This window comes from Chaetodon auriga, chromosome 12 (genome assembly GCF_051107435.1).
Source record: "Chaetodon auriga isolate fChaAug3 chromosome 12, fChaAug3.hap1, whole genome shotgun sequence".
Classification (NCBI taxonomy): domain Eukaryota; kingdom Metazoa; phylum Chordata; class Actinopteri; order Chaetodontiformes; family Chaetodontidae; genus Chaetodon; species Chaetodon auriga.
The window spans coordinates 9,240,868-9,264,428 of NC_135085.1; the positions used below are offsets into that span (position 1 = coordinate 9,240,868).

General features: G+C 43.2%; 4 protein-coding genes across 6 annotated transcripts; 2 read left to right on the forward strand and 2 right to left on the reverse strand.

The window, feature by feature from the left end:
- Window positions 1-5: 5 nt before the first annotated feature.
- dynlt5 (dynein light chain Tctex-type family member 5) lies at window positions 6-3,439 on the forward strand. The gene is made up of 5 exons (XM_076745556.1): window positions 6-172; window positions 489-675; window positions 914-1,005; window positions 1,373-1,497; window positions 1,592-3,439. Exons 2-5 carry the CDS (start codon window positions 563-565, stop codon window positions 1,793-1,795), a joined length of 534 nt encoding a protein of 177 aa, XP_076601671.1. The 5' UTR covers window positions 6-172; window positions 489-562; the 3' UTR covers window positions 1,796-3,439.
- A 391-nt stretch (window positions 3,440-3,830) lies between these two features.
- mier1b (mesoderm induction early response 1b, transcriptional regulator) lies at window positions 3,831-11,310 on the forward strand. 2 transcript variants are annotated; one of them, XM_076744423.1, is made up of 13 exons: window positions 3,831-3,884; window positions 4,679-4,703; window positions 5,551-5,699; window positions 5,957-6,142; window positions 6,251-6,380; window positions 6,508-6,575; window positions 7,054-7,126; window positions 7,276-7,427; window positions 7,560-7,641; window positions 7,789-7,883; window positions 8,230-8,357; window positions 9,057-9,184; window positions 9,379-11,310. In XM_076744423.1, the coding sequence occupies exons 1-13, from the start codon at window positions 3,876-3,878 to the stop codon at window positions 9,693-9,695; spliced, it is 1,542 nt and encodes a 513-aa protein (XP_076600538.1). In that variant the 5' UTR covers window positions 3,831-3,875; the 3' UTR covers window positions 9,696-11,310. The 2 variants fall into 2 exon arrangements, with proteins under 2 accessions (XP_076600538.1, XP_076600539.1); XM_076744424.1 differs by having other exon boundaries at window positions 8,311-8,357.
- A 63-nt stretch (window positions 11,311-11,373) lies between these two features.
- Window positions 11,374-15,296, reverse strand: LOC143328922 (nucleotide sugar transporter SLC35D2-like). Its single transcript, XM_076744428.1, has 13 exons — window positions 14,984-15,296; window positions 13,868-13,901; window positions 13,695-13,781; window positions 13,541-13,608; window positions 13,367-13,438; window positions 13,205-13,273; window positions 13,003-13,105; window positions 12,813-12,905; window positions 12,629-12,696; window positions 12,468-12,546; window positions 12,293-12,375; window positions 12,157-12,209; window positions 11,374-12,036 (listed from the first exon to the last, which is right to left on the reverse strand). Exons 1-13 carry the CDS (start codon window positions 15,175-15,177, stop codon window positions 12,026-12,028), a joined length of 1,014 nt encoding a protein of 337 aa, XP_076600543.1. The 5' UTR covers window positions 15,178-15,296; the 3' UTR covers window positions 11,374-12,025.
- Window positions 15,297-16,042: 746 nt separating this feature from the next.
- serbp1b (SERPINE1 mRNA binding protein 1b) lies at window positions 16,043-22,861 on the reverse strand. 2 transcript variants are annotated; one of them, XM_076744427.1, is made up of 9 exons: window positions 22,491-22,861; window positions 21,591-21,771; window positions 21,171-21,311; window positions 20,709-20,780; window positions 20,209-20,283; window positions 19,768-19,945; window positions 19,022-19,087; window positions 18,541-18,726; window positions 16,043-17,797 (listed from the first exon to the last, which is right to left on the reverse strand). In XM_076744427.1, the coding sequence occupies exons 1-9, from the start codon at window positions 22,744-22,746 to the stop codon at window positions 17,738-17,740; spliced, it is 1,215 nt and encodes a 404-aa protein (XP_076600542.1). In that variant the 5' UTR covers window positions 22,747-22,861; the 3' UTR covers window positions 16,043-17,737. The 2 variants fall into 2 exon arrangements, with proteins under 2 accessions (XP_076600542.1, XP_076600541.1); XM_076744426.1 differs by having other exon boundaries at window positions 18,541-18,729.
- Between the last annotated feature and the right edge of the window lie 700 nt (window positions 22,862-23,561).

Genomic DNA, 23,561 nt, shown 5'->3' on the forward strand with positions numbered 1-23,561 from the left:
TGATGAAACTTCACTGTAATGTGTTTCCTTAAAGCTTTGGCTCACACACTCCTGCAGGAAGCGCGCATGCAAGGAAGCCCCTCCCACTGATTGACGGGTCACGGTTGTCATGACAACACCAAGCTCCACGGAGCCGCCTCGTTTAGCTCGGTCCAAGAGGTCCTGAAAATTGGTAATATATATATATATTTATACATATATATATTTAAATATGCTAATTTTCCCTCAGTAATGTTTCTGTGTTACCCAACTGACACGACATCATTTTTAAAACCATATTGCTCATACTTAATCTAAATACTCACGGAAGTCACGGAAACAAACGAGCCAACTCTACCCAGAAAAGCTCGTGCAGCAATGTTTGTTTTCATGACGCTGTAATTTTCATTTCAATTCCTTGTGAGTTTTCATTGTCGACAGTATAAGTTTGCTAAATGCTGGAATTCGCCAGTGTACGATTTCACTCCTGTGTCTGCTCAACTTGCTAGATATTGATTAAGCTAACATCAGGACTTTTAGATTATCATCCTGTGAAGACGAGCTAAAGGAAGGGGAGGCCGTCATGTCCGACCTGCTTAAAGACAAATCCCAAAGAAGAGAGAAGAGAGCAGGCAAGGCCCCTTCAGAGGGAAGCCATGGAGTCCGAGGCAAAGATACAACTGGCAGGACTAAGGAGTGAGTGGACAATGCAAATAATATCCACCTTGTATCTTGTGTGTCTGTCATCTTTTTCATTCATACCTAACTGGCAGACGTTACAGCTGATATTCAGAAGGCATTCCCAAAAGCCTACAGTGTGTTTGTCTCAGGAGCTCTCCTCAGCTTTTCTGAAATTATTACTCATGTGAAGATCAGTGTGCACATTCCATGGTCCTCTTCACGGCTGCTTCGTCGCTCTGATCATGTCTTTCAGTTCTATAAGTACTGTGTCGTGCTTGGATGAACTGGGTCATCAGGATGACAACGCTCGGATGGCTGTAACAATGGAGAACACCTACCAGCTGGGTGAGATAACATTCACCTGTATGACAAACACGCTGCCCCACAGCATCATCACCAACTACAGATGTACTGTAACAGTTTAATACGACAGTGGTTTGATTTTGTTTCCTTCAAGAGATTCAGCTCATCAGAATATTTGGACAATGATTTTATTTTATTTCTTTTGCTTTGTTGGATTTCAGTACTTCAGTCTTACTACAGTCTTACACTGAGGCACTGGTTCGAATGACACTTTTTGATGCAATATTAATTGGTTTTAATCCATCATAGCTAATGCATCACAATATTTATTATTTTACTAACCAAAGCAATTGCATATGAAGAAAACCTATATTCCAACGAATTATTGTCTTTGTTTTTTGAACCACAGGACCTTACAAACGCTTCCCTGTTCCTGCTGTCACAGAAATACTGAAGGATGTACTCACCAGTTACCTCCAAGAGGAGAAATATGAAGTAGAGTGGTCTCAAAAAATGACAAAAACAATATCTGAGGTAAGTAAATCTGAAAAGATCATCCAGGCAACTCCTTTTGAATATGCTGGAATGTCTGTTCAGTCAGCTTCGTTCTTTGGATTGCTCCTCTCAGGTGATAAGAGCCCGTGTGAAGGACCTCATGATTCCCCGATATAAGATCGTCGTCCTGGTCCACATCGGCCAGCTCGCTGGGCAGAGCATGCAAATCAGCGGCCGCTGTCTGTGGGATGCATCTAATGACACATTTGCCTCTTACTCCTTCAAGAACAGCTCTCTGTTTGGTGTGGCAACTGTATATGCTGTTTACTTTGAGTGATTCTTGTAAGCATTGAATAGACTCTGATAAGACTCACTTTAGTCTTGCATTTTCCACAGTTAGGAAAAGATAGAGTACTTCACCTATGCTGTATATTTTGGAATGTACAAAAAGATAAACAAGGATTTTTAGCCAAAATTCATGGTGTTTTTTTTATTTGTGTTAGCACGGCAAATGAAATCAAATTCACAACTTAATGTTCTGAAGATAAATATATATATTTGAAACTAATGAGTGATTATGACAGGTTGACGATGCCCCCCTTTGGGATGTCCCCTTCTAGCAGAGCATGGAGAGGTCACTCCTTCGACAGCCTAGTTCACAGCACACTGATATCAGAGCCTGGTTTTGGTCTCGCCAATGACGGGTCATCACCGGCACGCCTGCTGTCTTCAGGTTTGGCTCTCTGCTACCTGCCAAAAAATATCAGTATCACTATTTACCAGAAGTCAATGCTGTTGCAATTTTGGGAAATGAACAGCAAAGCTAAAAAGATGGATTGAAGTGGCTGTGTCCTCACCGTCTTGCAAAGTCTCCTCTTCTCCCATCAGTCTTCTCCACCTGGATCCTCCACAGGTGTAAACCACTGCCCGTAGAAACGCCCGGCCACACAGCCTGAGTGTATTTGTGTTATCTTGAGTCTGAGCCTGTGCTGCAGCTGCACACAACATGCACAGGAGCATCACAAGAAGGACTTGGGGTCTCATGTTGTTAATTCTCAGAAAACATCTGCCCTGATCAGCCCTTTTATGCAGACACTCCAGTGATGTCACTCGCTTTCCAAAGTCTTCCTCAGGTGATTCCTGAGTAAATGACGTATGTTATCTTTGGTAATCATCATGCGCTTTTAACAACGGATGTCAATCTAGCCATTTAGGATATGTGTGGGAATCTTGGACCATTGTATGATCACTGATTGACTACAGTTTTCAAATGTTAATGAGAAAGAATTGCTCTTTTATGTCCAAACTGCAGCATTTTTATTGCCATGGATTTAGTAAAGTGTTGCCTAATGGATCGTTTGAGATATCCTTCCTACAACAAACTGAGGTGATGGCTCTCTACATAGCAACGTCATGGAGTGTGTGCCAACTATCAAGAACATAAATCAGTGATTCCAAGAAGAGACAGTTACATTATCTGGAACACTTGTTGACAAATTGATCTGTGTCATGGAATAGTGTCATTACTGTCTGGGGGTGGGGGCATAATCAGTATGTAATCATAATAAAAAATATGGTTGATATTCTGAATGTATCCTTTGCCAAGAAGAGTGCATGCTGCGGTACAACACTCAAGATGATGACCGTTATAATGGAAATGGTATTTTCAAGTCAAGTCAGGTCGTTTGGCCTGTGTCACTGTAAAATGTTCTGTGTGGCATCTATTGGATGAAAACATTTGTTACCTCTTGTATATTGTACGACAATATGTACATACTCATCTTCCATTTTTGATATTCATCCCTGTAATCCACCTTGAATGAACCTATTTGGTGCAGCATTCAGTTTTGCCAGTGTGATCAGCCTTACAGTCTGGACATGTGAATCTACAGTATGCACAACAGAACTTTTAAATATAAAGTATGAATTTTTCTATGCATCCCATATTGTTATGAACTTGACAGATTAGATTCTTCTGAATTGTTGATCCTTTCAGGATTTGTTCTCCAGTCTTTCCAGGAACTGGTAACTGGATCAATATTATAAACACTGATTCAAAAGCCTGCAAAAGGTTATGCCTCTCTTTTTTTTAACTTGATTCCTATTTCCATTATTATTTCATTTATACAGCATTTAGACAACTTTTCTGTCAAAAGCATTTCACATATATGTACAGCATATCAATACAACGAATTTCAGTGATTTAGATGTAATGATACGGCTTTGTTTAAACCAATGCGTTAAATTTGATTATGGTTCTTTATTAATATGATGTTACATAATGAACATTATAACACATGGATGTCACAGCAGGATTCATGCATTCGAAACGTTGTGCTCTTGATACCGCAGGTGGGCGGGGCTCTACATCCGGGAACTGCCGCTGACCCCTGACGTGACCCTGCAGGATTGCAAACATGGCGGAGGTAAGAAAGTGAAATAAATATTAGGAAAAATAATTTTATACCGCAAGATAGTTGGTTCAGTCGAGTGTGTACATCGTTTGTGTGTTGTAGCTTTACTACATGAAATTAAGACTCCGCTGTTTGCGTTGCTAGATAATAGCCATTTTTCGACACAGGCATGTTTAGGAAACTTCGAGTTTAGCTAACGTTAGCTCCGCTAGCCCTGACGGAAGGTAGCTGCGGTGTTAGCGATGCTACTTGGCGGTTTTGTTTAAGAATACTTTACTATCTTTATTCACGTTTTAATAAGATATTTGGCGATACTTTCATGGCTAGAGATATTTTGTGTATTGTTTTTTGCATCATATGGAGGCGGTTGATGCCAAGCTTAACTTGGACGCGTTAGCTAAATATATAAAGGAGGCTTGACTTGTAATTTGTAATGTAAGTTAGCCAGTTGAGTAAATCCACCCAGTAAGCAGTCGCCTGTTGTGGCTAACTGTGGCTGAAGGCGGGCGGTAAACACCATTGTTAGTTACCTATGGTATTCGTAGCGTTGAGATGCAGCCAAAATGTTCCCACAGGAAGTGGTGACAGTCCTCTTTGTTTCTTCTCGTGTTAAACTGCAGTCAGCTTTTAGTTCACGGGGTCGGGCGCGCTTTTTCTGAACTCCCGTTTCTGTTTCCCGGCCAGAGCAACTTCTGTATGTCAACTTAGAAACTGCAGCGGCGCGTTTGTGATTGTACTTTCAATGAGATATTTGCCTCTGAAGCTGTTCTTGAACTTTATTTATGTTGCTGTTTTCCGTTTTCCAGCCCTCCCTCGGGAATTCGAGCCCAGGTACGTAAAGTTGGAGCCTTTTTGTGATCGCTTTGGGTGTATGACATAGGTTTGAAATCTGCTGTCAAAACGTGTGTGTTATATATAATATGTTGTTTAAAAGAACAATTTTGGTCAAAATGGAAGGGAAGCAAATCAGCTCCACCAAAATCCAAAACACTGGATTGAAACCTGCTGTTATTCCCAAACTGATAGCGAGTCTTAAAGACCTGTATTATATGAAATGATTTGACTGTTCTTATGTTAATATCAGCAACAACAACAACAACAACAACAACAACAACAGCAATACAGAATAATACTTATTTTTATGTTATACATTTTCTGATGGTTTGTAAACAACAGTTAAGTTTGTAAACGGTGGTAAAACGTGTTTTTAATGATGAATATGTGAAAAACAAAATATGTATTTTCCAGTCCCTTTCATATCTCTAAATGTATGAGGCCATTGTTTGAAACACGGTAAATCTGATTACTTTATGATAATGGCAGATTGAAAAGATTCTTGCATCTGTGTGATGAAGTGAAGTACTTCACTTGATTTTTGCAGTTTTTGCAAAAGTAGAAATCCCCATCTGGGTATTTTATCTGTAAGAGGTTTTAGTTGCATTTTTACCGAATGTATGAGATATATATCTATATCTATATATGTGTGTGTGTGTGTGTGTGTGTGTGTGTGTGTGTGTGTACCTATATATCTGTAATCCACATACCTATCCAAACAGAACGTACTCTTTTATTCTTTAAAAACACTTGTCAGATTTGTTCATAATTACGTTAAGTAAATGTCTTCATTCAGTCTATTAATTTGCAATGTCGCTTAATTTTTTGGGGGTTATTTTTCCAGGAGGTTCAGCAGGTTCCGATGACCATGATTTCGACCCATCAGCAGACATCCTTGTCCATGACTTTGATGATGAACGCACCCTGGAGGAAGAGGAAATGTTGGAGGCAGCAGATGAGACCAACGCCAACGAGATTGAAGACCTTGCCCGGGTGAGTTTCGGGCTTTGAGCTCACGTTTGGTTTTATCAGCCCTGTCTGGTGATAAACTTTGCTGTGTAGCTCAGCATTTAAACAGTCTTATCAATTCGCTGGCAATGAATGGCAAGTTCCAGTCCTGAGTTTTGAATTTTGTTCATTTAAATTTAGATTAAAATAATTCCTTTAGGCATCAGATTGTTAGATGTAGGTTCAATTCACTTTATAGTTTAGTAAACAGTGTCACTTCTTCTTGTTACTTCTTTGAACAGGAGGGCGAGATGCCCATTCATGAGCTGCTGAATCTGTACGGTTATGGCAGCGGTTCACCAGCAGATGAGGATGAGGAAGAGGAGGAAGAAGCTGAGGAAGAAGAGGATGATGATGAAGAGGATGAGGAAGAGGACCTAGACAATGATGAAAGCAGCAGAAGTACTGGCGAGTTGAAAAGAAATGAAGTACGTTGGTATTTCTTGTCTCCTGACGCTGATGTGGTTTCCATAATCTTAATATCTGTCATTTCAGCACTGTTTGCAACCTTTTTGTGTGTGCTCATGTGTTTTCAGGGTGAAGGTGTTAAGAGCTCATCAGGACAAGGGGATGAGGCCCAGGCGACCTCTGAGGGTCGCACGCGCTCAGTGCGGTCCCTCGGCACAGCAGAACTTATTCGCCCCCAGAAACTCAAGTACTTTGAAAGTATGTGCCACCTTACCTTATTTTCTTTCTCTTCTTTCCTCTTGTTGCAACTAAATTTTATGTGTTGATGTTTGTGTTTGGAAACACTGCAGATTGTCAAATCTATTGTTCATTCATTGTGTCGCAGGTAATAATGATGCAGAGGAGGAGTCTGATGAAGATGAGGACTATGTTCCATCTGAAGACTGGAAAAAGGTATACATGGACTTCATTTGTCAAGTCAGACGTTTGTTCTGTCAGGTCACAGTTGGATTTACACACACTGCTGAAAACAGTTGTCAGAATAAAAAACATGGTTTGTTGTAAATTCTGAAGAACTTGCACAGATGAATTTATGATCCTGTGATGTCAGGGTTTGCATCATGAGCAGTGTCATTTCCTTTTGACTGACCGTCACTGATACTATAATGGAATTGGCTTCAAATATGCACTGAGCCCACTGCAGAAATACAGCACTGAACTTCCTCAACAGAGTTAACTTTTCTTAAAGGAACAATCAGGGATATTTAAAAAGGAAGAATATATTCACAAAAATTGTAATGTGTGCTTAAAATTGTATAAACCGTCGCTGAAATTGGACCCCTGTCTGTTTTGTGTGGTGCAAGCAGGTTTCAGATTTGTAAGTAATTATCAGCCCTACACTCAGTCTAAACTGTGTGCTTATTCCCAACAGGAAATCATGGTGGGCTCCATGTATCAGGCAGAAACCCCCGTTGGTCTGTGTAAATATAAAGACAATGAAAAAGGTAAGCTGGCTGTTGGTTGTGTCACTGTCAACATCTGCATATTTAAGCTGGAACATGATGTGTCCTTCTGGGTCCAAAAGAAGTAAAGATGGTACAGCAGACTAAAGGCTGACACCACATTTCCTGTTTTCTCTTCATTTTTCTTGTAGTTTATGAAAATGATGACCAGTTGTTGTGGAACCCCGAGTGTCTTCCTGAAGGCAAAGTGGTGGAGTTCTTGACGGAGGCATCAAGGCGGACGGGCGAGGAGAAGGGAGTGGATGCAATCCCAGAGGGATCCCATATCAAAGACAATGAACAGGTGAGAGCATTGTATCTGTAGCCTGTATATCTGTGAGTCTTTTCTTGGGTTTGTTGACAATAAGAAAAACTGTGCTTTAAATGAAAGCAGTTGTGATCGTGCTGTCTTACATGCTTGTCTGTCTCCCTGCAGGCTTTGTATGAGCTGGTGAAATGTGACTTTGACACAGAGGAAGCTTTAAGAAGACTTAGGTTTAATGTAAAAGCAGCCAGAGGTGAGTAGACAATGAAGTCCTTCACGTGTTCACCTTCAGTCTTGTCTGATGTAGCGTGTTTGGTGTGATATGGCACTCTGTGCTTGGGGTCTTATTTTTAAGGTGGTCTTGCAGATGTAAGATTAACACTTGTTCTCTCTGTGACAGAGGAGCTATCTGTATGGACTGAAGAGGAATGTAGAAATTTTGAACAAGGACTAAAAGCTTATGGGAAAGACTTTCATTTAATACAGGCCAACAAGGTAAGAGAAGTGTTTCGAAGCCACATTACGAACCATTTGTGCTTAATATGTCATGAGCATGTATTGATAACATGAAAATGATTTGGGTTTGGATGACCTTGTTAACTTAATGTTTGTGTGTTTGTTGTCATGTGGCTGTTGGATGCTCAGGGTTGGAAATGGCTGCATTTCAACCCTGTTGCATTTTGAGACAAATCAAATTTCTTCATTTTTACACACAAGTGTCTGTAGATGATATGACCAAAGCAGTAATTTGATTTGTCTCTTATTTGAAATTGTACTGAATCAATCTCTTCAGACGATGGTAATAATGGTTATTTCATGTCTGCTGAATTAAATCTTTCAGGTGAGAACTAGGTCTGTAGGAGAATGTGTGGCCTTTTATTACATGTGGAAGAAGTCTGAGCGTTATGATTTCTTTGCACAGCAAACCAGACTTGGGAAAAGGAAATACAACCTTCACCCTGGTGTCACGTAAGTTTTTCAAAAAACATATGTTGTATGTATCGCTACAACAGACTTTATTCATGGAATAAATGGCTCTCTTGTTTCAGGTTAATGTGTTTGTGTAATATGTTTGCTGTTTCTAATCTGCCTAAAGACGTTTCATGATTCAGAAGCAAACATCAAACATATGGATGTAAACAGATTGTCAGTGTGTTTTGTGTGAGATTAAGTCGGCCATTGGTGCGTCCTCTTTGCAGACACATTATACACGAAGCTTTATTCAAACTGATCTTAAACTAGTGAAATACGATGTGAGTTTGTCTTTTTAGAAAACAAACGACAACAGATGTTAATGCTATGTGAGTCTGATGTGCTGTACAGAGGCAAGCCAGACCTCTGAGGAGGCAGTTCTAGCCAAATTAGTAAAAAGTATATTCATTTTGTCTCTAACTATAATGTCTGGGTGTATTATAAGATTAATGTACTGCCAAAGGAATGCAACAACAGTTAAGCCCGAATGAAATCTAAGGTGAAACTATCACATCTAGACCAAAACTGGCCTGTAAGGGTGAATTTTTTAAAAAAAGTGACTGTGTGAAATGAGCTTTCATCATTTGTCCTTATGGAAAACCTCATAAAAAAAAACATCATAACTGGTGATAGCACCTCAACAACAAGGTTAGGAAAAATGTGTCTGACAGCTTGTGTGCTGCTGTGTGTCCTCAGAGACTACATGGACAGATTACTGGACGAGACTGAGAGCGTGACGTCCAGCAGGGCGGCGTCGCCTCCTCCCACCACCTCCAGCAGCAGCGCCAGCCACTCGGAGAAGGAAGACAGTAGCAGTCAGAACGGTGAGTGGATGGATGTGAAGTACTTAACAGAGTGCACACAAACGGTTATTAAAGATGCCTTTCATCTTAAAGTCTAAACCAAGACCTCAGGGAAAATGTAATTAGACTAACATCTGAAACCCTGGTACCACAGTTTCTGTGTTTTTAGTGTTTTAATGGTTTCAAACCACTGACTTCTCAATGATCTTTGGCAGGTATCACAAGCCACAATTCCAGCCACCCAGTGGAGGGCGCTCAGTTGCCTCCATCTAACCAAGTCAAACCTGAGTCAGTTCAGTCCAACGGTCCCTCCCATCCGGCGGTGGAGGCTCCTCCTGCCATTTCAGACAACAACTCCAATGGCTGCAGCCAGCCCAGTGCGCCCAGCCACGACCGAAATGGCTCTCTGGAGCCTCCGCTGGACCACAGAGACACGGCGACAGCACACGAAAGGCCGGCCAAGAGATGCAGGACGGAGGCAGAACCCTTGGGCCAAAGTGAGGTGGAGCCCTCCAGAACGCAGGAGAACTGAAGGATCCAGAGTTCAGAGAGGCTGACTGACAGACGCTGAACTGGGGTGAAAAAATAGTCCCCGTGTTCCCACTTACGGGCAGAGGTGAGGGGTGATGAGGAAGATGAGCCCCTCTTGGCCCGTGAGTGCAGTATCTCCTGAGAGCAAAGACTCACTCTTAGATAAAGTCAAAGGTCACTGAGGGTCACACCTTGAAGAACACAGCCAACCAAACTGCAGCTGGTCCTCCAGGAGGGGCAGCGGACCCCCACCCACCCATCTCCCCGTCCCTCCAACCCATCCATGTACTGACTGCCTGCAAAGCTCATTCCAAAGTACCACGGCTCCATGTCACGTCCTGCAGAACACCTTCTACCCATCATCTGTACTCCCTCTCCAGAGACTGACAAAATTTTGCCAAGAATTTCCTTTTTCTATTTGTACTCAAAGAAAAGAAATCACCCGTGATATTTTTTTACGCAAGAGATATTTATATTTTTTAACAAAAGAAAACTATGATGGGTAAGTGCTGTCGAAGCTATCTGATGAAACGGGGGACGTGTTTTAAACGATTCTGTGCTGACGTCGTCAAAAAGAGGCAAAGCAGGCAAACACGAGACGAGTGAGGCCGCCGCCACCGCCGGCGCTCTGTAGTTGCACTTTGATTGTATGTTTCTCATCTTTATCGATAAGGAGTGGTGTCGAAACCCAGCAGAACTCCACTTTCACTCCTTCACTTCTGAACCCGCTCTGGCCTCGATCATGGTTGTCTCTTTGATTCTGATGAATAAACCGATGGGTTCGTCCCCCCGCGGGTTTGTTTGTGTAAAGCAGCTGACATCAGTGATGTCCTGTATTATAACTCATCGTGTAGAAGACGGCTGTATTTTTGGATTTTCATGGTCAGTGCTTTGCTCAACGCTTTGTTTTTACTAGACAGAATGTCCGTGATTTTTAATGTAAAGTTTGTATAGATTTCTTACCTTGAGCAGTTGGTACATTTTTGATAACTGTCTGTTTCTTTCTGTATTTTCTGGTCTTCATTATAGGCCGTGCTTTTTGTTGAGAGATCGTTTGCCTGTGTTGCTCTGAGATGGATGTAATAAAAAAAAGTAGCCATTCCTCTTTCCCTCTCTGTTTGGCAGCACTTCCTATTCCTGTTTGAACCCGCTCAATCTGAAATGTCTGTCGCAGAGAGCCTCGTCTTCTGTGCGTTCAAGAGAAAAAGCCCCACGTCGTGGTTTAGTGTGCAGCTTGCCTTTGGTTTAAAACCTCTGCTGACTCAGATGTTCAGTTCCAGATGTCCACTGTCTTTCCTCAGTGGACATCCAGCAGTTAAACAGCAGGTTGACGCGGGCGTGCGAGCTGGAAGACCTTCGTTTGTTTTGGTACCGTAGCTGTTCAGCTTAATACTTAGGTGTTTTACTTTGTACTCCAGCTTTGAACTTACATTCACAGATTTAAGATAAGTTTGTCTCAAATAATGTTGATCCATGTAGTCTTTTCTTTCCCTTTGTTGACAAATGATGTCTTTTTTTTTTTTCTCTGTAAATGACGACATGAATAAAAACTGTATTCCGAGACCTGGCTATGAATGGAATAACATTGGCTATATTTAATAAATGTATTAATGAGTCCCAGTTGTTGCTTTGTCAGTTTTCAAACTCGAATACAGTACAAAGATGACACTTCTCGGTTTGATTTCATTATTCCTTTTTATAACCCCGGCTCCCAAAAAGTTGGGATTTCTAATCCTTTTTGACATAATAAACTGAAAACAGCACAAATACAATTTATTGAATGTTTTACTTCATCAGCTTCATTTTTGTAAATATATGCAGCAACATGTTTCAAACACATTGATACAGAAGCAACTAAAGACAGAAAGATATGGAATGCCTCAAAAACACCTGATTGGATCATTCCACAGGTAAACAGGCTCATTGGTAACAGGTGATAGTACCATGATGGCCACTTCCAACTAAGCTTCATTTCAGCTGAATTTGATAAAGTCGACTGGAGTGTGTCTCCTTTTTCTAACAGGGCATTGTGTTAAACTTGAATCAGTTAAAGCCAGTATGGAGGAAGGATCACAGTCTAAACTCTGCTTCACTTCTCCTGATTGTCAAATATAAAAATTGCATTCAATCAGCAAATTAAAATTCTAAAAACTTAAGACACTTTGTCTTAATTATAGATTCAAAAGTTGATCAAACTTTCTATGATTGCAGGGAAAATGTGTGCTGTCAATACATAAAGACATGTTTGTGGAACATTTAAACGGCCTGGTTTAAAAGCAGATGTCTCCACGTTCAGGATGCAGTTCTTCAGTGTCGGGTCGGGACTCTGGTTTACGCCTTTTCTGTTAAATGTGATGCAAAACATTTCAGTAACCTGAAGCATGTTCAGTTTATGCATAGATCACAGCTCCCCCCCCTCCCCCAAACACACAAAAACTGAGGAAAACTTTTTAGATTCTTACTGGTTCGCTCCTCTGTGAAGGTGATGTAGGAGTACACCAGGCTCCCAGCAATGCTGTGGGAAATAAACGTGACAATGTGTTCCCGCACAGAAAACACCAGCTCCCATCAGCACAACTGAACTGCTGCTTGTCTTACCTGATGTTTAGACCTATGAAGTTAGTCCAGGTGAATATGTAGTCTCCACCGAACACCATTCCAACGTAGGTCACGAGGATATTCTGCAGGAATCACCGACAGAGTCACCGCACACGTTCTGCCCTCGTGAATCTGATGAGCCCGCAGAGGGCGGCAGCGGCGTGAAGCGACTTACCTTAATGCAGCCCACGATGGAGGTGGTGAGTGCCGAGTTGTACTGCGTGGACAGCATGATGGAGTACATTAAAATGAAGCTGCACAACACAGTGAAGAGAATTAGACAAGGGCAGCCATGCAGGATATTATCTATTAATGAATTATGGATCTAGAGTTTACCCCATGACACAGGAGAGCAGAAACTGCACAACAAACAGCAGATCAGACCACCCGTTATACTCCAACGCCTACACACACACACACACACACACACACACACACACACACACACACACAGAGTAAAGATTCTCAGCACTAACTCTAGCTGTAAATTATATTTATCCACTTGTGTTAAAAAGCCTACCATTTGCAAGTCCCCTGAGTAGTAAGCATATGCAATAGTGGGGAAAATCATGCTTAAAGCGTTGTAGTACAGGAGGCCATATTTGCCCAGCTCCTGTGGGAACAGCAGCGTACAGTGTTATCCTTCATGAAATGATGCAGCAAAGACGCATCGCTCACTGTTAGGGAGCACGATTAGCAGCTCTGCTCACCTTGGAATCCAGTTTCTGCTTCACATACGCCCCGCTGGCCGCTGTCAGAGCATTATTCAGCATTATGAATACGTATCCCTCAAGGTCAAAAGCTAAATCAGAGCTACCGAACACAAAACATATCAGAGGGTGAGATGCAGGCTCACGCACGGCGCCTGTAAACTGGATATGTCAGTGTGCGTGCATGACGCCAGCTGCTCACCTGGCTGCAACAAAAGCACCAAAGATCATAGTGAACACTGTGAGTTTAACCGACGTAGAGAAAGTCTTTCTGTGAGCGGAGGAAAAGGTGTCATCATTCATTTGCAGGTGTAAGAACGTTCTTCTGAAATGATGCTGATGAGACGTTTGAAGCTCAACTTACTTCAGCAAGAATCCCTCAAACACCATGGTGAGAAAAATACCAAACCTCCTCAGAACTGTAAACATGGGCAAACTAGGAGAAAGGAGAACATGCTATGTTTTGCTGTTTCATATTAAGGAAGCTGTCGTTCATGTCGTATAACAATGTGCCAATTCACAGATAACAGGCCCTAACTTGAGTCGTTGTGTCCCGAACAGGCCTGATATTTGATTCCCGACATACAGCAGAGGCAGTGGAAACATCTGGAAAGACACACAAAAGCAGCAGTTGTGATCTTCAGTGAGGTTCTTCTCATCGTCATGTTTTTCAGTCCACTTCACAGTCTCACCTTGCGTGGTATACTCAAATCCAAATCTGGGAACGAGATCACACCCAACATCTTCCCGGTCCTCAGAACTACAATGGTCGCCAGCATCTGCAGAGTTATTGAAGCGAGGACACGATCAGGCTCCGCTCAGGTCAACAGGAAGCGTCTGCGAATCAACCTGAGACAAAACTTACTTGGCCGATTCCGACACATGTTGACGATGGGAATCTGTAAAACATGCACACACACTCAGTGGCACGAATGAGGAAAACTAGTCAATAATGCAAATACTCGACAACATTAGCTGTAGCTCAGCCTCTGGGTCATTACACTCAGTCATATTTCTGCAGATTTGATGACATGAGGAAGAGTTCTCAACCTACAAACATCTCACACAAGTAGGGTTTTGGGGGCTGATTCTGATATTTGTAGCCTAAATTTCACTGTTTTTAGGCTAAAGAGGAAAAAAAAGGATTTTTGCACATTTTCTACCAAGCCAACATGGCAGAAGGAGCAAATAAACGTTCTGAATTCCTCTACTTAAGTACAAGTTTGACTGAGACATCACACATCAGGGGCAAATACTGTGCTGTGCAACTTATATCTGACTGTTCAACTGTTGCTTTAAGCTTAAAAGTCAAAATCAATAATATGCATATAAAACTTTTGCGTTGCTATACAGTAAATTCAACTATCTACTATTTAAATAGCAAGAATTAGCTCCACCTCCACCACCTGCAACATTAACAAGCTGCTACAAACTGTTTCACAATGTAGTTCAGTATTAATAACAATATTAATACAACCTTAGGACATACGGTAGTATATAACACTGACAATGACCATTCTGCTGTATAATACACATTTTGACTTTCGATCATTTAAAGCAAAACTGTGTAACTTTTCTGATTACCCTCCACTGCAGCCATAAGAATAATATGTGTGAATGAATATTCTTCCATCCCTGAATACATAAAGTGTGAATTCTGGGGAATTATCACTAAATGCTCAATAAATTGAACAGAGTTTGGTTGGAGGCTGGTCTAAACTTGTAGGTGAGGGGTGCTTTGGAGCTCCGCCTCTGTGGCCAGAGTGTAAACACACTGTCCAGCCCAGATTGAGGAAGACAAACCTCTTCTTTCTGGAAGTATGAACACAGTCTGAATCTCCAGAGTTTGTCTGCTCCATACTTAATGTCCCCATCACTAAAACTGCCACTCTGAACCCTGCTGTCATGGCTGACACACAGATGGCCACCTGTCCGACATGAAGCTTTTACTTGGTACGTTGCTTGTACTTTGTACCTTTACCTGTAGTTGGTGAGGACGCTTTTGTTGACAACAACGATGAAAAATGAACTGACTCCGTAAAATCCCGCAGCGAAAAGTTTCAGCCACAACTCGGGGCTGTCACCGGATGTGGCTCTTTCGGTCTTGGAGGATGCTCCTTTGGGTGATAAGTTTCTATTGCCGCGTTCATGTCGTCGTCTATGCAGCTCTGCCATCACTCAGCCGGAAGCATCCGAGTCATTCTGCGCATGCGCACAACAATCAAACCTCAGTGAAGCGGGACCCTGCCGACAATAACGGAAATGAAGAGAAGTGACACATTTTGATTCAACTACAGACTTCCTATAGTTAGGAATATTTTGCACTTTGTTAGCTTCAAATTGTTTTAAGACTTCACCTCGAAAGCAAGTTAAAAGACAGACAACCACAGAAAGGGAAATACCGTCTGACCTCTAATTTAAGTTGTACTTTACATAAAAAAAACATTTAATGGAGTAAATACTTTTGATTTATTTTAATGTTTACTGATGAAAAGGTTCGTGGGACAGCCTCAATTGTTTAACGTAATGTCGCACAGTATCGGGTTGACACTAGGCAAAATGTCACTCCAGAATTGAATTTTAAGCCAAAAACTTAGTTATATTAAAGTTACATTTACAGACAATGCACAATATACATGAATGAGCGCCAGTCAAGACTTAGTCACTGTATTAGGTACAGCTAGCTAACACCAGTGAATCCAATACAGTAACCCGGGACTAGCATAAATCTTTCCCAGCTTAGTTTAAACATTTTAAACTCTTTTCAGCACAATTTTAAAGAGCTATCTCAAACTTATGACCTTCATGAAGGGTAGGACTCTGCTAGGAGGCTGCTCTATCAAACTGCCTTAGTTTGAGCTTTTTGTGCCTCATAAACCAACAACTGAGTGTAAATCAAACAAGGTTAAATGGGTTTAAGTTGAAATGGTGTACTACTGAAATCACAGCTTCATTCAAGCATTTGAGAGTCCACAGCACTATTGTGTACACCTTTAGAATCACAGTATTGACTTTAAACAACCCAACAGCCACTGCAGAATACATGTAACACCTCTAAAGCAATTTATTAGAACAGGGATGTTTGCAGAGAAAGTTTCACCGTCTTGTGGCTCAAACAGTCCTACAAGAAAACTGCTCCGGCCTCCTGTATCAGTGCATCACCAGCAAGTCTTTGCAGAGCACAGCATGTAAAGCTTTGAATTCAGTCATGTTCATTAACCCCCCCCCCCCGTCAACCCCCTCCCAATGTGAAATATACCCGCTTCATCAAAAGGAAATGCTCACTGGAAATGCTGACACAGGTGGCTCAAAGCACCATTAGCTTACATTACATTCTGTAGCTCGTGATTGTTCCACAATGACAGCCGACATTTCTTTCAGACAAATTATGCATTAGTGCTGCTGCACCGATAAAATAAAATTAAAAAACAAAAAAAAACAAAAAACAAAAAACAGCAAATACAGTTTACAGAAGGGGGAACACAATCTTCAGAGGACTGGTGCTGATAAAACCAAGTGCTTTGAGATCTGAAAGACATTACAGATACTGTAAGAGCAAGATATGTCCACGGTCTACCTATCATTCGGACCTAGATTTCAACAATCACTTCTCAAAAGACACAAGAAATTGCCGTCTACTGTTTGAGAACGGCAAGTTCATAGTAGAGGAATACTTAAAGTCTAAGTAACTAGCTGTCAAATTCACACACACTCAACCTCACGCTTTGTAGCACACACTCACACACAAGCGCACACACATATTCTTAACAAAAAAATACAATATTTGCTTAGTGGTCCTGCAGTTACAAGTAGTACGGTCTGTATGACCTATGAGGACCAGCCTAAAGATATACATTGGGCCCTGGGACACCCTGAAAACACAGGTAGCACATCTGGATCAGGGGATACAAAGCATTACTAACCACTGGTCCACCAAAAAAGGCAAGCTATCAAAAAAAAGAAAAGAAAAACAAAAAAAAAAAAAAAGAAAAAGGAAAAGAGGCATTTACTTTCACTGCACAACAAGCAGAAAAATACCAAGCTTTAGTAGGAAGTCACTTTGCCTTGTTACCCATCCGGAGTGTGTGTGCCTCGCAAAGGGATGGGTAGTCAGGATCAGCGTAATTACACTTTAAATGCATGTTAAGCCATACGTCAGATATCTAGTACGAGTTCTCTATGTAGTGTAGTGCTACCACATCAGTGTGTAATTACTGGGAAGAAAAACTCCAGTAGAAAATTGTTTCTAAGTTGATCCCATAATACTGAGCTGAAGTCATGAGGGGGGGAGAAAAAAAAAAAGAAAGAAAAAAAAAAGCACAAAAGCTTCAGGGGAAGAGATATACACACACTTCAACCTAATGGCAGAAAAAGCATAAATTCAAGCAGCACAAAAAAAAAAAAAAAGATTTATGAAGTATGCATAATCTCTGAAAAAAAAAAAAAAGTATGAAAACATCCCTGCTTTCATGTTCCTAAATACAAAACTTCAGTGTAACAAGAGGTCCTTTTTCCGCCTTTTTTTTTTGTCTTTTGTTCTCCTTTAAAACAGGTAAAATTTGAGTCCTCTGGTGGTGTGAGTGGTATGGGATGACAGTCTTTTTTTTGTCATTTAAAATCTTTTTTTTTTTTTCCTCTGTTTTCTTATATACTTGAAGATGTGGTAAGCATGCAAGCCTCGTAGAGGAGGGGCCCGGAAGGGCTGATGGGTGGGCTGGTGGTGGAAAAGGAGCCTTTAGGCCAGGGCTGGGAAGGCCTCAGGATCATCCACGTTGGGGACTGACACTCCACTAGCCTGGGGGGGACAAACACAACACAAGGTCAAGAGAAGAAACACAATCACTGTTTTTACACTAACAGTGGATCACATTATCACTTGTACTTGGAGGCTGAACCAAAAACAAACACACACTCTGTGTTTGCCGTCACTCTCCATCTTAGAGCTTAATGCACAATGTTCAGGTCGATGGGGCGAATAAATACAAACGATCCCGTGGTCCAACTCAGGCAAGTAACAAAAGACAAAGCTTCACCTTTTCTTTTTAAAAGGGTGATTACGTTCTAAAATGACAACAGACATACATCAACTGAAGCTTTTGGACTGTTGGCTGAACAAAACAAGCATTTAGAATATGTCAGCGAGGGCTTTGAAAACTGAGGCGCCATTTCATCCTGACATTTTACAGACCACACAAAAACATGAACTGATAATGAAAATACTTGAGAGTCACAGGCCCAGATTAAAAAAGGAGCAAGAATACGATTCCAGCTTTCAACCCTTTCAATTATTACTTATTCTACACTCTAAATTCACAACACTAAGCACCATGGCAGCACAGATCCACACCACCGTGTGGTCAGTCTGTGCGCTTGGCGTCTCGCAGCGTGTGGCGGCTGGCCTGTTATTTCAGGGCCTCAGTGATCCACAGCACGTTTTCCAAGTCAGTGCTTTCACAGCCTGTTCGGTCAGTGAGCTAAATCTTTTGTGAGGGACTCTAAACCTTTGTCGCTGGCAGCGACGACAGCTTTTATTGTCACCTTTTCAGACCGTCCTCCCCCGCGTGCCGTCCTGCTGCCTCCCCCTCCACGGCCTCCCCTGCCTCCGCGAGCTCCCCCGCGCCCGCGGCCGGGGCGGCCCAGGTCTCCAAAGTTGATCTCCAGCTGGGATGTGATGTCGTTGGCTGGTTTGCGGAAGTGGTGGTCACTGGACTCATCGGGATTGGCCTGCTGATAAAGACAGACGGCGAAAGCGTGTTGGACACTGACTGGACTCTGAGCCGAGAGGTTTGTTTTTAGACCAGTAAAGAAGTGAGCGAACATCTCTGTGCTGAGCACCAACGCCGTCTTTTGACTGTTCATTCCTCTGGAGCCATCCCCAAAAACTAATGAAGAAATCATTTTCAGTATTTGAAGGTGCATTAAATCACTCACTGTTTTCTAAGCAGGTGGTTTTATACAGATTAACGCAGAGTATTTTCATGGACTGTGTGGGTGAAAGGAGTGTGAGAGCTGCAGGCACCTTGTGGTACAGAGTGTGTGTGTCTGCTTCTGTCTCTGCGGCGTCAATCAAAGCACCAACGGGCCTCTGAAATGTAAAGACAGCAGAAGGTTTCTCATTAACACACTGTCAGATCAGCCGGTGAGACGCACAAGTCGCCACACCAGGCCTAAGAATGTTCTATTTAAATACATCAATCACAAAAACACATAAAAAGGAGCAAAGTGTGCAGACCGTCGGCTTTGAAACGACGCTTCAAAATTAATCAGTGACTATTTTGATAACTGATTGATCGTTTCAGCCGCTTCAGTCAAAAATCTGCTGGTTCCAGCATCTTGTATTTTTAACACATCCCCTCAGGCTCTGAGGATTTGTGATGCACATCTTTTAGACTCTTCTCACATTCAAACAAACAAAACAATTAACCAAGAAAATAGTCAGAAGATGGCTGCCTGTTGTGGCTTTAATCAAACCTTTATCTGTGCTGCACTGACTCGTGTTTGCTCCTTCTGTATTTCCTGTTGTCTGTTTTTGCTACAAATTTCAAACAAACAAACCCAAATGGCTCCATTGACAACCTTCCAACCATCGTGCTTCAAAACCAGAAGCAGGAAGTTATTATTTTTGCCTGGTTAAAATGTTAAGAACCCAGGTCAAAGGATAAGTTTACACACACACAGACAACTTAAAAGTGACGTGTGTGTTGGGACAGACACAGGAGCCAGCACAGAGCTGGTGTGTGGTTTATCATTAAGCTCCATACTCACATCTTCACTCTTGGACTTGTGCAGCACGTATCCTTTCTTCCACTGGCTGTCGGCTCCTTCATTGGGCTTCCGGATGTTGAACTCCACCTTGGTGCGCTCCTTGTCCTGCATGGCCTTCCACTCGTCCAGGGTCATCTCTTTGGGGCCTTCGTTTTTAACTTCTTCAACCTCGTTCTCCCTGGAGAGCCAGCACACAACAATGTAGGACCTTAAACCTCAAACAGCCAATCCTCTTAGCTCTATACATGCTCTCTAATCCTGAGGCCAAAGGGTCAGTCACAATGTTTATCCCGTTCGTACCGGAGCTTTGTGACGGAAAGGCGCATGCAGACACACTATTTGTGACACGGGACAGTGTGGAGACGTGGACCTCCAGACGCTTCACACTACTTTCACTGAAGACCCCCTGACTGAACATGCAAACAGGTAATGGACACTCACTTGTTCTCGGAGCCGGCGGGTGCGTTTTCCTCTCCCTCTGGGGTCGTCTCAGGAGCAGCAGTCTGTTCAGCCTCGCTGGGGACAAACACACACAGCCACCTTGTCAATACTCATCGACTGCCTCCACCTGAAATATCACCTCTCAGTGGTTGCTTTCCAAGCTCGCTCACAAATGCTCTCTCTACTGTGTGTCACATCCACTTTCATCTAATGCCATTACACACTTAATAGAACAATAGAAAGCTAGAACTGATTTGTAAACATTGCAGAGCACTTTTAGCGTCACACCTGCTCTTTTTCATCTTGCTGAATGCAACCCCAAAAGCACAGTGTGTACCAGACACCACTCTGTAAGAAATGCTCCATTAAAACTGGTGCAGCGAATATGAAAATAGAGCCCCTTCATGTAGACTGTACACAGTAAGTAACACATTTCAGATGAGCATCATTATCCTGCAGACAGTAACGCTCAGACAAACAGGCCACGTGTCTGTACTCACCTCACTTCATCCTTCACATTGCCCCAGTTGTTTGAGCCAGTGCCGCTGCGCTTCTCCTCACTTTTCAGATTGCTGGAGGAGACAGACAGGAAAACACACACACACACACACACACACACACATCACACCCTGATGTTTGTGGTCCAAAGATACTCACAGCTCACAATGAACAGCCATTCTGAAGCCAACCGCAACCCTTGACCTCAAGCGTGCAGTCAAAAGTAGCTGACTGTGCATAATTTAGGGGGGAAAGGTTGCTGCTGACCCTGTTATTGAATGTTAAATATAACTGCCAACAGATCTATATACAGACAAATAATGTGCCACCTGGTCCTGGCAACCTTTGGCACTTAAAGAGCATCTCTTGATAATAAAGATTAAAGAAAGGGATGCTTTGAAGGAGTCATTTCTATTTCTGGACTCCCTAGTCTGCCGAGGTCTCGGAGTCCAAGACTGACTCACGATTTGTCACTGCCGCTGTGTCTGTCAAAGTCTCGTTTTCCACGGGAGTCAAAGCCGTCTCCTCGGCCCATGCCCCGTCCTCTTCCACCACGCCCACCACGGCCACCACCACGCCCTCTCGGGGGCCTGTCTCCTGAAGGCCTGAGGGGACACAAACAGATTACAAACAAGAACGTTACAAGCTCATGTGACACACACGCATGAATCTGCTCTTAAAGTCAGTCATAGCCCAGCTGAAAAAAACAAAACAAGCACTCCAGCTGTGCCGGAGTCTGTGCTGTGATGTTGAGGGGGCTTTAAAGCTTGTGTATCAGACGCTCCCTGCATACACCCTGACAATGATGGTGTGATCGCAGCAGACAGCCTTGAGCTCATCAGCACGTTTAAATATGCTCTTCGTCGTTCATCACAGCTACTCACTTGTCTGTGGAGAACTCTCCACCTCCCTCAGGCTTGTCCTCATTGGGCTTCTCGAAGCGGCGCTCGCGGGGAGGTCTCCGGTCCGGCCTCTTGTCTCCAGGTCGCCCTTCGCCTTGCCCGCCCTGATGCTGGGATCCAGTTTGGCCCTGCTGGTCTGCTCTTCGGCCCACCCGTCTGATACCTGACAAAAACAGAAGCACGTACAAAGGGACTCAAAACCTTAAGAAGACAGTAATTTCTATCAGAATAATAATTTCATGATGTTTGACAATCAGCACGAGTTTACAGCATGTCCGTGCAGGGACGTGTCAGCTGTCATGCAAACTAACCGTTTAAGCTCCTGTTCTACTGTCTGAGCAGTTACCAACACTACTGACTGACAGTGGGCCGTCTGCTCATTAACTCGGTGCAGTTCGTGAACTCAATTTCAGTCGACCACGCTTAAAAAAAAAAAGTTTACAGCCAGAGGAGAGAACATCAATCCAAACAAAGAGCCGTGTGACCAGTCTTCCGTACAGCAGGTGAATATGCTGCGCATTTGCTCCGCTAAGCCTGCAGCTGCTAGCGGAGCTGCGTAGACACTGACCGAAGCATCCTCCAGCAGGCAGCAGCCCGCCGCTACACCTTCCTGTCGGATGCTGGTGAAACAGGTCTGCGGCACAGGCTCTCCGGTGTGCGCAGGACCCTGCAGGTGGATACACCTGAGCTTTGCGGTGAACCTGCACGGACGTGTCTTGTCGTGTAGCTTGCCTCGGTCTGGGGTGTTGACCTCACGCTGTGTTTGGCTCTGGCCAGCAGCAGCTAACGCAGCTAACAGGAGCCGCACATGACAGCGGATGCGAAAAAAGACGAAAATAAAGATGCACTGCACACAAGCGAGGGAGCAGGTGAACACGTTACCTTCTTTCTTCAGGGGGACTGGAGCTTGGGACTCCTCCTTCTTGTCCAGCAGCGGGTTCTTTCTGTCCTTCTGTGACTCCTTCTTCGGCTGCTTGGCGGCTTGAGCCGCGGTCTTGGTGGACCCAGCAGCGGCCCCCTCCTTCTTCTTGTTTTCAGCAGCTTTCAGGATCTCGAACGGGTCGGACTCATCGTCCAATAATTGGTCGAACCGGTTGGTTACGACGCAGCCGAAGCCTTCTTGCAGGTGTCCGGGCATGATGGCGCCCCTTCAGCGGGATTCACCTCCGATTCTACGAGGCTTGATGCGAACAATTCGCTGGATGCTGCCACAAGATGGCTGGGAGAGCTGCCCCTTCTCTTCCGGTGCGAGCACCATCCGGGACATCGCGCGGCGCGCACCAATCTGAACACGCGCTGGCTGCAATGTTTTTATTTACATTATGTAACGATGTGCGCTCATGTCCTCCAAGAATAATCCGGGTTTTAATGTCTGAGAGGATGTTACATGCAAAGGGACAGTCTCACATTAGGCTGCAGAGTTGTGTGGCTGCAACCAGGTTCTGTCCTGCCAAAATGACCAAAACACAACTGTGAGAAACACGTGCACACGTTATTAAATACATATTCTGTGGTTAAGATGTGCATATTTACTCAAACACTAATATCAGAGCGTGATGAGTCAGCTACACTCACACACTAGACAATTACAGCTGTTGGAAACTCAGTAACATCTTACTGTGTGTGTGAAGCGGTGACTGCGTGCTGATGCCACAGACACGCGTGTCTTATCATAAGATTAAGTGGGATTTGTGGGTTTATAAAAAGCAGCAAATGGTGTGTTTGGGGCCAGCAGGGACATGTTGAGTAACAGCTGGTGGTAACATATCTGCCCTCTGTAGAGTCAGCTCTCTCACTGGGGGAAGATGAATTCAGACTCTTCTTCATACAACCTGAGGCGTGTGTTTCCTCTCATGGATGTCAAGCAGGCCCTGCTGCTTAACGCTGGGTAATTTAGATCATGTGCCATAATGTTGGCGCGTTGGTGAGTGCAGGTTTGTTCTTTAAACATAA